Source organism: Nothobranchius furzeri, chromosome 4, assembly GCF_043380555.1.
Source record: "Nothobranchius furzeri strain GRZ-AD chromosome 4, NfurGRZ-RIMD1, whole genome shotgun sequence".
Lineage (NCBI taxonomy): Eukaryota > Metazoa > Chordata > Actinopteri > Cyprinodontiformes > Nothobranchiidae > Nothobranchius > Nothobranchius furzeri.
The window spans coordinates 76,459,478-76,474,732 of record NC_091744.1 but is presented as its reverse complement, the minus strand read 5'-3'; the positions used below and the strand labels follow the sequence as shown (position 1 = coordinate 76,474,732).

Here is a 15,255-nt window from a genome sequence, read left to right as displayed (position 1 = left end):
CAGTTTTGAAGTAACTTGCCCAACACTGTTTAAAAGTCACAAGCTAGCCAGTCCTCGTCATCAGACAGTTAGAATAAGGAGACAGATGTGTCCACGGTTTCTATGCTCACTTTAATAGAAAGGATGAGATGACTGTTAAGGTGGAAGGCACAATTGCCTCTAGGGCCCCGATAATAAAGATGGGGAATAAAGAAAGAAGCATTTATAGTGCTAAGCCCCTTAAGCTCAGGTATGCTGTCCTCCCACAGACAGAACTTGTATATGAGCTAAATCTAACTAACTAAATCATGGAATTTATGTTTTGGGTCGACTAGAACCAGGAAAATGTTAAACAATAACAAGCAAAAGACTATTTCGCTCCCTTATACTGTCACTCCTGCCCTTCGGTGTATTTGCCATGTCTAACTGGGTGATTACCACTAAATGTCCAAGAATGCATAAGTTTAAAGGTTATTTGATGCTCTGTGAGGTTAAAACACTTCCCCTGGAGCACCGTTAGGAGTCCTCATGCACGAGAGGGGAGCAGACAGAAACCATATTCTCTCTCACTAGTTTGGTCCTTTCTGTAACCCGTTATCGAGGACATTACTGCTGCCTGGTGGGCATATCTGGGGATCTCAGGGTGACCTGCCCTCGTCAGGCAGAGGAAACAGGAGAACAAAGCAAATGGTGTGCATACTGCATAATAAAAAGGTGTGAATGCTCACGTTCACAATGATTTTCCTAAAGTACTTCATCATAAGGTCGGCAGTGCTCTTGCAAAGAAGTTCCCATTTCTCACAGTTTCTCTTTTTTTTATTCGCTCAGTTTGCCTAAGACTTCTGCCACTGTACTCATAGTTATTCTGACACCGTGAAAGATAAGCGGAGGCATGGGAGAAATGGAGCAGCAACATTTACCAACTGTGGTGTCTCCACATTTCCTCTCAGACAGGTGCATGAAAACAGTTGCATTGATTCATGAAGATACCTGGAGAGCCTCGAGAGCGAGTGTGTGTGGGATTTTATTTTATGGTGTGTGGGTATTTTGTGCTTTTACAGTCAAATGAAAGTCAGAACAAGAATAGAGGGCAGAGCTATCCATTTGCTTTTCTTTGTTTCAGGATTATGCCCATTATTTAAAATGTTTGCTCTTTCCTGTCTCTAATCCCAACGTATTACGCCTCATGTCTATGTTCTTGTTTATCTATGTCTAGTCTTCCTGTCAAGGTGTTCAGCTGTATAAATAAGGACTGACATTGTAATAAGTATTGCTGAAGATAGGCACCAGCCTCTTGTGACCCTGCATGGACAAGCAGGTGTAGACAATAGATGGATGGATGGATGGATTATAATAAGAAAACAATGAAGTCATGCAGGGAGAACACAAGCAGAAATCCTCTTTGAGTGGACATAAGTGACACACTGAACTGGAATTAGGCAAAAAAAAAAACCCCACAAAAACATTTTGAGCTGAATAAAGCACAAAATATACCAAAACACATAAAAAGTCCATCCCAGACTTGACTTTAGCAAGAGATTTTAATTTAAAGGTGCAATATGTAAGAATGAAGAAAGAATGACATGTGGTCAAATTTGGTTACTGCATTCCATTTTTCTAAACAAAACATCACGTTCTCGCTGCTGTTTCGTGAGTGTCATGGCTGTTGCCAGTTACGGTTCAGTGTCAGAAGATGGCACGTGAAGATGAAAAATGCACAGTACGTTGATAAACAGATAAACACAATGTCCCGTTTTAGCTTTTGAACTTCTCTATGGATTCTACTTTCATCTCTTTTGTTCATCACAAGTAATTCATAACACAAGGCAGCAAATGACTGTTTTCGTGGGGCTAGATTGGTTTGAAAGGCTCCACCCAAATAAAATTACAATTTGAAAACTGCATTTTGGATGTACTTGGGCATAAAAAAAAAATGAAAAACAGCAACAACATTTGGTTGCTTATTGTCTCACAGTCCATCATGAATTGGGATTTGTTTCCCTGCTGCTGAACTGAAAAATGGTCATCTTAAAGAGCAAGTCACCCCCTCACCTACATTTCCTGTTTGAAAAATGCGCTGAAAGGAGGTGTTGCCTGGTGGAGTGAGGGAACCCCACCCTACTCAAAGATTCCCCATCGGAGAATTGAGACCACGCACGCGCACACACACCCACACCCACACAGACGCCCCGCTTGAACAGAGAACCAGCAGCACTCTTTCTAGTCTGGAGCATTTCTCTCTTCCTCCTTCACCACAGGGATAAGAGGAAGGCTTTAGGGTGAGCAGCTCTGAGCCGTGTGGCTTCATATTGGCTCGTGGCTTGAACAAATCCAGATTTTATACTTTTAACATCTCTGTAAATAAATGTCACAAACAAAGATATGCTGGTGTTTTAACACCTGATTCATAGCTATTCTGCTGTCACAAACAAAGAGAAGAATAAATGTGTTTACAAATGCGTGATTTGGTGTACCATTATTTGCTTCACAATACAGACTGAGACATGACCAAACAGGCATGTCTGTGTCCATCCACTCTCACCGTTAGTCTTTTGGAGGCGTCCACTTCAATCATCCCACGGAGAAGATTCTGACAGTCTGGAGGGATGAAGTGTGGCATGTGAAACACTCCCAACTTAACCTTCTCCAGGAGATTCCTTAGGTTGTCATCGTCAAATGGCAGGGCGCCCTGCAGATGCACAGAAGCAACAAGTCAGAAGACACATGCATGAGGAAAGACATTATTTAATGTTAATATAAGACAAAATAATCACTTAAGCACATAAGGAAAAGCACAAGAATAACCGACATGCCTTGCCAGAAGAAATAAAATCTGATTTTGAGTTTTAGTTCTGTACAACTGCAGGAAGAAGTTTAATTTTTTTTCAACCTGCTCTCCTCAGTTTGAGTGCTCTGCTGCTAAATGTGTCACCAAAATAAAAATTAAACAGCAGAAAGCTGAAGAACAGGGCTTTTCTAATAATTACCCCCGATTTCTCATTTAGCTCGTTCATTTAGCATTCTCTCATCACACTCATTTGTCAACGAGAGCCGACACTTCACAGGTGTGACTGTGTGATGAATGACAACTTCTGCCAGGAGGGATGGATGGAAAAGAGGAAACCGGTAAAAAAAGATTGGCTGAGAAAAGTGGAGTAAGAAATAAAAGGGGGACAGACTTCTGTAACGGATGATCTGAGCACAGCCTAACTGCTGGGGAGTGTGTGTGTGTCTCCCACCATCAGACAAATGGTTATCTCGCAGCCAGACAGCAGGAGGAAAGAGAAGAAAGATGGCACTGTATCTGCAGGCAAACAGCGCTGGGAAAAAATACAAACTTTTGTTTGGAGTGGAAGAATAGCCCTAATCAGATAATGGCGAACACTTTCAGGTTCCTACAACATAAGTGTACTAAGTGTCCCCGTCACCCGGGTAAACACACGAGATGGTAAAGTGAAAGAATGAGAAGAAAATCAGACAAACAAAGAGCCTGTGGCGAAAAGTTGCCACATCTGTGTTGATACTTGTATCGGACTCTGTTCTTTCAGCTTGGTGCATGAATTATTCATGAAGCAGGAGTGTGCAGGAACTCCAATACAGCTGTTAATGAAACAAAGCTTAAGGGCTGCACGGCTGGGGAGCTACAAATATAATGTAGCAAGAGAATAGACCTCATTACCAATACAACAGCGTGAATGGATGCAGGATAATGAATAAAAAGATGCCTCAGTTGTCTGATCCAAAGTTGTTCAAGAATATCCTGCTTCAGGGATACAACGTTGTTAGATGGCCACCACAGCAAAACCTTAGAAACTCAAAAATGGCTACAGATTTTAAAATCTTATTTATTGAATCTCAAATAGGTCAATCACAGATTAAGCCATTCATACGGAGTACTGGCCAATCATAATCATCCACAGCATTGTTGGTGCATTTTCTAATTTCAAGCACTTTACAAAACTTTCAAGCTTCTAAGGTTTTGAAAAATCTTTGTTAAAATTCAAGAGTCTTTAAAGAGCAGGTTCACTGACAGTTACTTATGTTTGAAAATGATCAGTAACTCTGAGTTTAAATGCAAGCTGAACATGAAAATATGCTCCTACACTTATTACCTGCATTTGCTTCTGAAAGAAAACCGATGGAAAAACGCTCGGTTCAGAAATTGCTGACCGATTGACATCACACTGTCATTTAACATACATGGACTCACCCATCATGACTCACGACGAGGAAGGCTGTTGTTTTAGCGTCCAGGAAACATCAGAGTATGTGTCAACTACTAGAAGCTAGCCATTAGCATTAGCAACTCCACAACATGGCAGAACTCCTTCTGACTTGTGTTATTTGTGCAGATAAAACATGAAAGATGCAGAGCAAACAGAGTCAGTGGTAGAGTCCCGTTGCTGTTAACCAATCAGTGGCGAGATGTCCAAATAACAGGAAATAAAACTCCAAATCCTTTCTCCTCTGGCCAACTTCTATGTTGTCAAACAGACACACTGGAGCTTGTTTTCCCTAGAGTATAACTTATTTAAAACCACATTTATGGTTGTTATGTCGGCCAATGATCTGAACTCCTGACAGCTCCGTTCTGGCAACTCCACATTCAGCACCAAGGACAGAGATCAGGCCGTCTCTTCTCCCTCTCCCTCCTGCAGCTGGGCTCCAGCTGAACTTCATCCTGCCTAATGACTCTGAAGAGCTTAAAAGGGAGCGGCTGGCTGAAGAAGATGGAGAATAGAACCAGCGTATATTCTCTCCATGATCTCTGTGATTCTGTGTCCGACTTTGGATATCTTGTTAAGAACTTAAGAGGATTGAATATGGTTATTTTGTTTCACTCTTTTAAAGGGTTAGCCTTTGCTCTGTTTTCTCTCTATTAACGTTTGAACTGAAGTTCCTAATAATCAGCAGACTTTTGTTAATCGGAATCTTTCTGTTAGATCCTTAGAGGAAATAGCCTCCGTGTTTTAGAGGTTTCTATTGTTGGAGCTGGATTTGTTGTTGTTTACAGTAAGCTGAAAACAACTCCTCCGCTAACGCTTTTGTTGTAGTGGCTTTACGTTAAATTACATTCTAGCTTCCTCCCTTGAACGTGAGTTTGTAAACAGAGTTTTTCCAGTTTAGTTTTATTACTTTGTGAGTTTAAAAAATCTGTGTTTTTACTACATCCACTCTCTCCGACCAGTTTTATATTACCTTTCCTTTCCACAATGTCCAACATTATATAGGGGTGTAACACAAATGGGGGCTCGTCCAGGATTTATTTTATTTTAAGATCAGTTGTGAGGATAATTCTGGTTTTGGAGAGTGTGTCTAACTCTGGTTTTTGTGTTTAAGGTGCAAGGATGGCTCTGAACAGGATGGCTTCATTTAACTTGCGGGCATTTGTGGAAGCTCCATTTCGCCAGCTTCTGGAAAGCTGCCGGAAGGCTGATCTGCTGCAGGTGGTCGCCCACTTTAACTTAGAAGTTCCGAAACAAATACACATCATGTATGGGTGTGACAATGGAAAAAAGCATAATGTTTTGCTGTTTATCAGTTCTATCAACATTTGCTTGAAAATGAAAAAGTTAACACTGACCACCAAGAGGGCAAAAAGAATAACGCCACAGCTCCAAACGTCTGCTTTTCTTCCATCGTACTTTTCTCCCTAAAAGGAAAATGAGTCGATTGGCAAGTTTGACGAGGATGATAACATAAACTATTGCAAAGAGATGAAGACGTAAAAAAGGTATCATTTAGGACATGAATGCAAATAGACTCACCCTGATGACCTCTGGGCATGCGTAGTGTGGAGATCTGTTATGGGAAAAGAGAAATCAACAGCAAAAGTTTAAAGAGTGTATAAGCAGAAAACGTGATTCAGGTATAGTGATAACACAACAAACATGGAACAAGCATATACTTCTGTCAAACACATAAGTAGGCAGTAAATATTTCCACTGGACATAGATCAAGGTGTACTTTAGGAGTTAAAACACCCTAAGGGTATTTGGATGTCCTCCTCCCGCTTGCTCAGTCAAGGGCATCTTCTCACAGCAGACGGTAACCAGACCCACTAATCTTTACGACCGCTGGATGGACTGACAGTAAAGCCAATGACTAGATTGACACATCAATATCACATGAAGATTTATGGGGCAAGCTCGCAAACGCTGCTTCATAAACCGTTGGCTGCGAGTGAGCACAGTGGGGCAGTAACCTGTCACTCCTCACATGCATCTTCGGAGTACTTGTGACATTCACACATTTCAAATGTACATTTCTTGGGTAAGAATGAGAGCTTTGGATTGGTCCATAATTAGATAGAATTGTTTGTTTCTTGGTTTTTGCGAGAGCTTCACCTGTTACCCTAAACCTTTCAGTTTGCTACGATCTTCCTTCTAGTCTAATACCAGTGTGTGGCCTTAATGAGAGACTGTTGAGGATTATTTTCTTGTACTCTCATGATCACCAGCCTTGATGACCCGGCTCCCTGAGCTGTCAAAACACGGGTCGATAATCACACTCCCATCAAGTCAACAGGGTCAATTTAAATGTGAGCCTGTGCAAATAAGTCCTTCCTGATTGCAAGTGGCACAGTGAATTATGCAGATCAGCAAGGAGTAAAAGAAAGAAAACTATTTTGCACTGGTTATGTCTCATGTGCACCACAACAGGCAAGCTGCAGATGAATCTGCATAAATATATTGTATTTGCATAAACTAGAGGTTGGTCAGAACAAATAAGCACACCGTGTGAGACATGAATCATTTTTATTACAGCTGGAATAACACAGGGAAGTTGCTTGTAGCATCAAATGTATATGTGCAAAACATGTATAAATTACACTGGGAAATTATTGTTAGATGGAATGATTGTATGTATGGTTTATCAACGTGGGAAGAGGTTGCACAATAAAAGTTTTCCTCTAAACTATAATTTAATGCATGAAAAACAGAATACAATGTTCAGTTCTCTCTCTAGCAGCTTTTTGGGGGTGATTGTGGATTGAAGTTCATGACAATCAGTAGTTTTGTCCTCTGCAGTTTAAATTGTCCTTAAAGAGTTTTCAGGGAGTGTTTTGGGCTCATTAGATGGCTGCATTAGCAACCCGTCTCCAAGATGTAAACTAAAGGGTGGAGGTAATGTGTTCCTTGGTGTTCTGGTTGCAGATTCAGGTTTCTTCTACTGTGTAATTTCTCCAAAATATCTCCATAATAAAACAACTCAAGATGTCTTAGAAATTCTGCCAGGTCGGTCATGGCGGACAGCTGCGTACACTGAGCCAGGTTCTGTGGAGGTTTCATCCTGTTGAAGGGAGTTTTCCTCCCTACATACGTGCTGTTGTGAGGATTAAGGTAAAGTTACTGACAAGTCAGTGGCTATTTCTCAATTTGTGCACTCATCTGAACTTGTGTGCTCATGTCCTCGTGAAACATTACCAACGATGGCCCAAGTACTGTTCAAGAGTGCAAATCAAGGCAAGTTTGCTTAAAGTTCCCGGGTGTGTTCTTGCTCCACCCACTGCATTGAGGAGGCATTATTGCATCCTTCTGCAGACTTGGGGCAACAAAGTACTGTGTCACAAACCGTTGTACTCTGAAACGGCAGAAAAAGCTCACAACTGTAGTGTTTTTATAACAGTAATAAAAAAAAAAAAAAAGAAAAAAGTTGTCTGCTATTGTAAATAATTGTGTTTAGTCTGTAGAATTTGCTGTGTGAATTTGTATTTTTTTTTTCCCCCGGACTCTTCAAATGCAGTATTGCCTTAAGGGTGGTGTTTTACTAAAAAATAAGCTTTTTTTTCTGAATTTAACAATGGAAAATGCTGGTATTTCATCAATTTTGATCAAAAGTAGACCAAATATACAAATAATATGTATTCATTGTTTTTTTTTTTTTTTGTTAAGGGACAACAGACTTATTTTTCTGTCTGGACATTTTTTAACGGTAGCAACAAGCAGCACTTGATGCCATCACATATCAGAGTCCAGTTTTGTTTCAAATGTCATCCTAATCCTCCCATACTCTTTAGAATGGACATTGTTGTACTTGCCAAGAACATTTTTGTCAAGTACACAAGAACATACTAGCATACTTAGGTACTGAGCGATGGCCAGTGACTCGATGCCAACTGGTGGGTTTTCTGGAATAATGAACTGAACTCAGTGCGCGGCTAAGTGGGTTCAACTGGAATGTTTACTTTGTGAATTGCCTTGAGACGACTCTTGTTGTGATTTGATTATATATCATGTCCTGAAACATGTGGTGCTGTAATGCTGCCACACAAAAATAAAAATCAAGAAGCAAGAAGCATGGTCTATCTACATGAATATCCAACGGTGGCGTTTCAAGGCTTGTTGCCCTGGAACTGGTTTACAGAAAAATATGACTCCGGGGCTTTTAAAACAATTTCTGTGAGGAAGCAAGGCTGAACTCATGTACATCCACACAACACCATCCCCATGAGTACTAGGTCTCAGTGCTGGTAGAGTAGAGTAGGTTAAATGAAAAATGACAGCATGTCATCAGCATATTTAAGTGGTTTCCTGTTCTTTTCAGCCTTCTTGCCCACATCCCTTTGCTGTTGGCAGGATACCACGCCTCTGCATGGTTTTAATCATGCCTTTAGGCCACATGACGTGTGATGTAAATACCCCTACTCACACATCATGCCCAGTTCAATGACTGCTCAGTTAGCCAGTCCACGTAGCCCAAGACTGCGACTTGGACGAGGCCAGGTCTCTCGACTTGAAGAGCATAGGTCTTGTTTAGAGACAGCAACTTCTCCTAGGACCCTCTGCACAAACGTTACCCAGCGTTTCAGCATTGAGTGCCTAAGTTGGCCACAAATTGAGGAAGAATCCAGTTGCGTCAACGCCCTCCTGACGTGGACATTCCAGAGACAAATGGGGTAAGCTTCCTGGAGGTCCTCATAATGAAGCGTAAAGCCACATCCCTGCAGAAAGGAGCAAACAGCAGACTTCTGCTTCTTCAATCCAGCTCCAGTGCTCATCCCAAACCACAAAGCTCTAAATTTAGGAAACATACGTAAATGGCACTAGCGCTTGGCAAACAGGCGCATGTACCCGCAGGAAGTCTAATTCAGTCGTTTCATTTTATTTTGAGCCAATAATGTGCCTTAAACTAAACAATTGCAACAGAAATCACAAAATAAAATATCTGCTAAATTGGGTCTAAATTTAACTTCAAATAACAGTTAAAATTGCATCACTTTGCACAAAACAAAGACAGGGTGTTTACTAGCCACTGCTAGCTAACACACGTTGAAACTAGAAGAGGTGTCATCAGCAAGGTAAAGAGCTTAAGAACTGCGGCAGGATGTGCGGTATTTATGTGCAGGCGGAGTGTTGTAATGCCTACAGGCGTGATTTAAGATGTCAGACTGCATGAGGGTACGATATCCCAAACTACATGCGTGGTACCGAGTGAATCAACTGAAAGGGAAATTATATATATATCCTTTATATATATATATATATATATATATATATATATATATATATATATATATATATATATATCTCACAGTGGTCAAAAGCTTGATGTATTGATCCTGTGATCTTTTACTTCAGACTATTCAAACATGTTTTGAATGCAGCCAAGCCACAGAGTCAGTGGGCTTTCTACACAGACCTTAAAAAGTCTCAAATAAAGACATAATTTGACAATGAAAAGTGCTCCTTCCTCAGATGGTTACCACTATCACAGCTCCACTTAGTGCCATCCTGCTGATAACTTCAGACAGGGCCATACATATAAAGCAACTAAACAATGACTTCAAATTGATTCCCTAGAATAAACCTTTATGAAAAAAAATCTAATTAACCTTAATGACATTTCCAGATGTGCTTCAAAAGAATAAAGGACGAAACTCAATCTGAAGATAGATGAGGCTTAAATTCGATTACCAACCTAGAAGGAGAAATTTCTAATATGAGCGTCCCGCTGTTCGCTCCAGAAGTTATAGACTTGCATACTAAATATAGAAAACAGTGAGAGCCATTCCCCTCTGACCAGACTGAAAAATTCAGTGTTCTAAAGAAGCTCCTGTGGATTCCCACATTGTTTTAACATCAGTATTGTCTTGCTGCTTGTTAAAGCTCATTTACTTCTCAGCATATGAGCATCGAATCACCAGAAAGGAAAGAAAATTGGGTTATTTAAGTACAGCAGAAGGCGATAAAACTTGATGCTGCAAGAATAATCTATATTTTCTTTATTTTTGTGGGTTAGGGGCACTTGGGGGGTTGCATCAGCGTTTTTTTGTGAATGCAAAAGGGAAGAAAGTTTACAAAATACTTCTAATGCCATCTCCCATGGCAGAGAAAGCCTAAAGTGCCTTGTGTGTATTTTAAGATCTCTTTTTTAGCTAGTGATTCCATCCAAACCTTGCCATTTCTGACCCTTCAGCTGACAAAACAGCACAACTTTCATTATTGGAGGCATTAAAAGATGCCCTGAAAACAAAAGTTTCAGACAGAACTGCCCACAGTGCTGAAATAATCTATAAATATATTTTTAATGTTTATTTTACCTCAAGCATCTTCCAGTGAATACAGGCTTTAAAATGATGATGGGAGCCCCTCAGCTGTAAACTGAACATAAATATTCAAGTCTGCCTAAGGTTACCTGGTGCCCCTCATCACTATTATGCATGAAATGATCCTTTACCACAAGCCTGCAGGATGCAAATGGCCCAAAAAGTATAAATACCACCATCACCAGTAGTACCAGTGCATCCCAGGGGTCAAGTCCAGCAGGAATCTCTAATTATTTTCCACAGAATTTATCATGAAATATTAGAAAGACAGCAAATTACAGATTTAGATAATTTTTGCCCAAACAAATGTGGCCTTTCAGATAGACCTTTTTGAAGATGGCAGCAATACACTTTGTTGTGGGATGTGATCAGACTAGCCATTAGCTAGTCAATCCTAAGGGAAAATGGTTAATATTTAGAATTGTTTACACAGAAACACACTTTCAAAACATCAGGAAAAACCGTCACGGAAATATTGAGAAGTCTCCGTTCATTAAAAACATATTTTTAACCACATTTTTGCAGCTCTGTTTGCAAGTTTGTTTGCTTTCATAAGTTTGTTTATCGGTGTAACAGCACTTCGGTAAATACACAGCACGCATGCATAAAGTCACCGCTAAATTTGTTTAGGCGTAGGAAAAGGTTGCTCTGATTTCGTGTTTGCAAGTGCTCGCCGGTGCCTCGGCTCATTTGCATATCTGTGTATCTGCATGCATTTCCATACTGGGTGTTTTCGGAGGCCCCCCTTTTGCAACCTTGAGCAACTCTCATCTTTACTCAGCTCCATTACCCAAAGCAAATGGAATACATTTGTGTCAGCCCGTTTTCATGGCGAGAGAGGACCCAGATAAATCTGTTTAATTAAAAAGTGTCATATCTGCACTTAGAGATGGGGCAGTCAGAGGAGCATGAATAATCAATAACCACAATTACAGTGCACAGCACCAACACACACACATACCCATGCACACACACACACACACACACTTCTGAGACAAGCTAGCAAACAGAGTGATAATGGAGCTCAGAGTACATAAAAAATTGCTGGACCTACTTTTGGAACGGTGTCATTCAAACAGCTGCATATTCCCAGCTGCAACATGTGCCTTATGCACTTTGTAAATGAATGCAGGGGTAACGGAGCAGATGAACCACTTTGGATGACATCGAAGGACAAAAACGCTCAAACGTGTCAGCAGAATTAATGCAGGTAAGAGGAGAGCTGGGTGTTTCTGCTGAGTAAGAAGTGCCACATTGGGCCGTTTCTAAAGTAATAAAGGAAACATCAGCATGGTCTTCCCTTTCTATAAAAATGACTCTGAGCACAACTGATTTACATATAGCTACACACACACACACACACACACACACACACACACACACACACAGTTCTCCACCGATGACTCATGTGAATTTAGGCATTTCCGCTACTGCTAAAAAAGAATTATGCAACTGTTTCAGCTGGACATGTGTGCCTGCATAATCATGCTTGTAATCTGCAGACATATAAAGGGGAGGGTGTCAGAGATGGAAAGACAGCAAGACACACAGCAAACCCATCATCCAATCAGGGAGCAAAGACATTTAGATGATGGGGATGAAGTCAGCCTCGTACTTTGTGAACATATGCACCAAATTCCGTGTATGCAGAATTTCAGCTGTCTCGATTTAATCTGGACAGAGTCGATCAGACTGAAGGACAGCTGTCACCAGGCCTCGACAAAATCCTGACAGAGCAAATGCTCCGCTTAAAAACCGCCAACCAACACGTTAAAAAATCCTCCCAAAATGTGTTTGTATTCATCTGAAAAAACACTGAACATCTTTGTCTCAAATAGATCCACAAAGTCGTCGGGGTTATAAAAGCACACTCAAGAAGTAAACTCTGATAAGCTTAGACCCTCCAAGCCTTCATTACAGCTCAGGGTTGAATAAAAGCACTTCTAAAATATAGACTTCAGGCTTCCCTTTTGATTGCTGCCATGCACCAACTTTTTCCTGCAAGCAGATTTATTGTAGCCACAGGATTGATGAGCACAGTGCGATCATAAAGGCTGGATCATAAACCCTCGCTGAGATAGGAGGAGATGGAGGGCAGTAATGTTTGGCCAAGGCCCCGGCCACGCTCAGAGCCAGACAGAACATTCAGTAGACAAGACCTCTACAGATGAAGTTAGTGGGGATCTGAACCATGTGATCTGCATTGCTGGATGGCAGAAGCTTAGTTTGATGTTGGCTCATTGTCTTTGTGATTCCTGTTAAAAGCATGAAAACCCTCACAAAAGTCAGCTACGGCTTTTGAATTGGTTTTATGAATTATGAAGATAAAGCAAAAATGCATTCCCTTTATTCCTGGTAGAATGACCCAGAACGGAGATTGAATTGTACTCAGCACTTTGGAAAATTCGGGAAGAGTTTTTAGAATTTTATCTAGTGGCAAATTTATATTTGAATGGGAAAAATATGTGTAATATTGTTTATGTTGAACACCATTAAGAACGATTTGCCAAACTACTCCTGAAGACAAGTGGTTGTTAAAATTAGACCAGTGAAAGAAAATCTAAGGACAGGAGGAAAGAAATTGAAAAGGTGTTGCAAAAGCACACGACATTTCTGTGCAGTTTTTTTTTGTCTGAATGTATTTAAAAATAAATGCGGTGAGGAATACTTTGTGTATAGGACCTTTGCTGACATATTATTTCATCTTTGTGCAAATGCACGAGTGGTTGTGTGGAAATAAAACAGTATGACCTGCTATCAATACACAACGTACACTTTCAAGAGAGTTTGTGGGGCAAAAAAACACTTTAAAGTGACAATGTATAGTTTTTACCGTTAATCTCTAGAAATATCCATCGAAATGAAGAAAATTAATTAAATGATGCCCTATTGTTAAAAATTATTGGTGGCTTCGTAACACATAATATAAATCAGGTCTAAAATACATGGGAGTGGGTCTAAGTCTGGGCGATGCCATCTTTCTTCCTGACGACGCATTTACTGATTTGTAACAAACGGTTAGTAAACTTTTACCATTCACCAACGTTATTTTACACATTTAGCTCTTCGCTCCTTGCCAATGAGTCTGATGTACTTGACATTATGCTGGAAGTCGAACAATCTGACGAAGTTCTACGCTCCCAGGGATTTTTGACCCTAATGGCCTTCCATAGCGAAGATTTTATTCTAACACAAAAAAATAAGTTTGCTGGCAATGATTTAGGTACGTACTTCCCCCTATTGCCATGGAAAATACACATGGTCACTTCTGAGGAGATTAGCTTAAAATCTGTATTGAAGACAAAATAAAGTTATTGAAAGCCTGTATGAGCTCTGGGATTACAGGGTTAGGGTTGGTCTTATTCACAAGTGTTTACCACAAATCTTTTGGAGACATTTTTTTCCTATTTAATAGAAAGCTCTGGACCCTTCACTCATGAAAAATTAAAGACTTTTAAAAGTTTCTTTATTTTGTTTCAAGGAAAGTTAGGCAGTTCTCTTCTGCAAACAGAAAGCAATGGTCATGCTAATAGCAGGAGTCTGCCCTGACCAGGGACGGAGTTAGGCCCGGCTACTTGGGCTGAAGCCCCGGATGTTTTATGAAAAGCCCCGGATCTAAATCGTGGAAGTAACATGCAGTACCAAAGTCCAACAGAGAGGGAGCAGCTGGCAGTAGTTTGTATACAGCCTGCCTGAGCCTCCACCACTGAAGAAGAAGCCCTTCAGCAGCCGGCTTCTTCTACACTCTCTGCCTGAAACGCATGAGTGAAGATGGACATAAGGACGTTTTTAGACAAAAAGTACAACGACAGAACCCCAGCTTTGATGAAACTGGTGTTGACTCAGGTTTGTGAGTCTTATTTGAAAATATTTGTTATGCTGCTGGTTTTCCCAAAGTTAGCTTACTATCAGGTAAAGTGGTTGGAGAAAGAAAGGGAATATTTACTATCATCTCACACTAAACACTAACAGGAACAATACTCTGCCCTGAAAATGCTTAATATGTAGCTTCAGATTAAAAATTATGTGGTACAAGACAAATATATATGTTGACTAGTGCGTGTCACGTGTGTGTGTGCGCGCGCGTTTGTGTGCGCACGCGTGTGTGTTAAGCCCCGGATCTTCTTCAGTCCTAAATCCGCCCCTGGCCCTGACAAGCAGACTCAGCATTTTTTTATGTCATATGTGGATGATTATCAAAGAAAATGGATACATCCTCACACCGACTGCAAACAGCTGAGTCTTCAATCATGTTCTCATTTAATTCTACATTATAATATAATGATCGTTGGTTGAGACACCTGAACAAACAGAAAGGGAAAACATGAGACTCGATTCACAAATACTTAGTCACAAGGGCTTACCATGACCAAAATGAGCCTCACAAACTGTTCGTTGCTGCCAGATTGCAGGCTTTCTTCGAAGAGTCCAGGCTGCCTGCAATATTTTCGAATTCCGTGCACGGAAGAAATTCCAATACGATTTTTTAATCAAGCCTCCCACGAGCCTCACTATCAACCACAAAACAGGAATGATCCACCTGCTTCGCTAAACCCGCCTCCAAACATGCAAAACAATTCAATTATAGGCAAAATATGCTGTTTCTGGTCACCCAATCCCCTAATGCAAATCGAAAAACATAAAAACATTGATGTCAAAAAAGACCTTCCAATTCAAACAGCGGCCATGTTGCTCTAAGTAGCATGGCATCCATGTACAACCTGAAC

General features: G+C 40.6%; 1 protein-coding gene across 8 annotated transcripts in view; it reads right to left on the bottom strand.

Moving 5' to 3' along the window:
- brsk2a (BR serine/threonine kinase 2a) overlaps positions 1 to 15,255 on the bottom strand; it is a 229,253-nt gene that overhangs the window by 36,108 nt on the left and 177,890 nt on the right. For all 8 annotated transcript variants that reach the window (XM_054733232.2, XM_054733234.2, XM_070550435.1 and 5 more), the window contains exons 6-8: positions 5,748 to 5,781; positions 5,564 to 5,632; positions 2,522 to 2,668 (exon numbers count right to left, since the gene is read on the bottom strand). In XM_054733232.2, the coding sequence (XP_054589207.2) occupies positions 2,522 to 2,668; positions 5,564 to 5,632; positions 5,748 to 5,781 (250 nt within the window). The remainder of the gene's footprint in view (positions 1 to 2,521; positions 2,669 to 5,563; positions 5,633 to 5,747; positions 5,782 to 15,255) is intronic.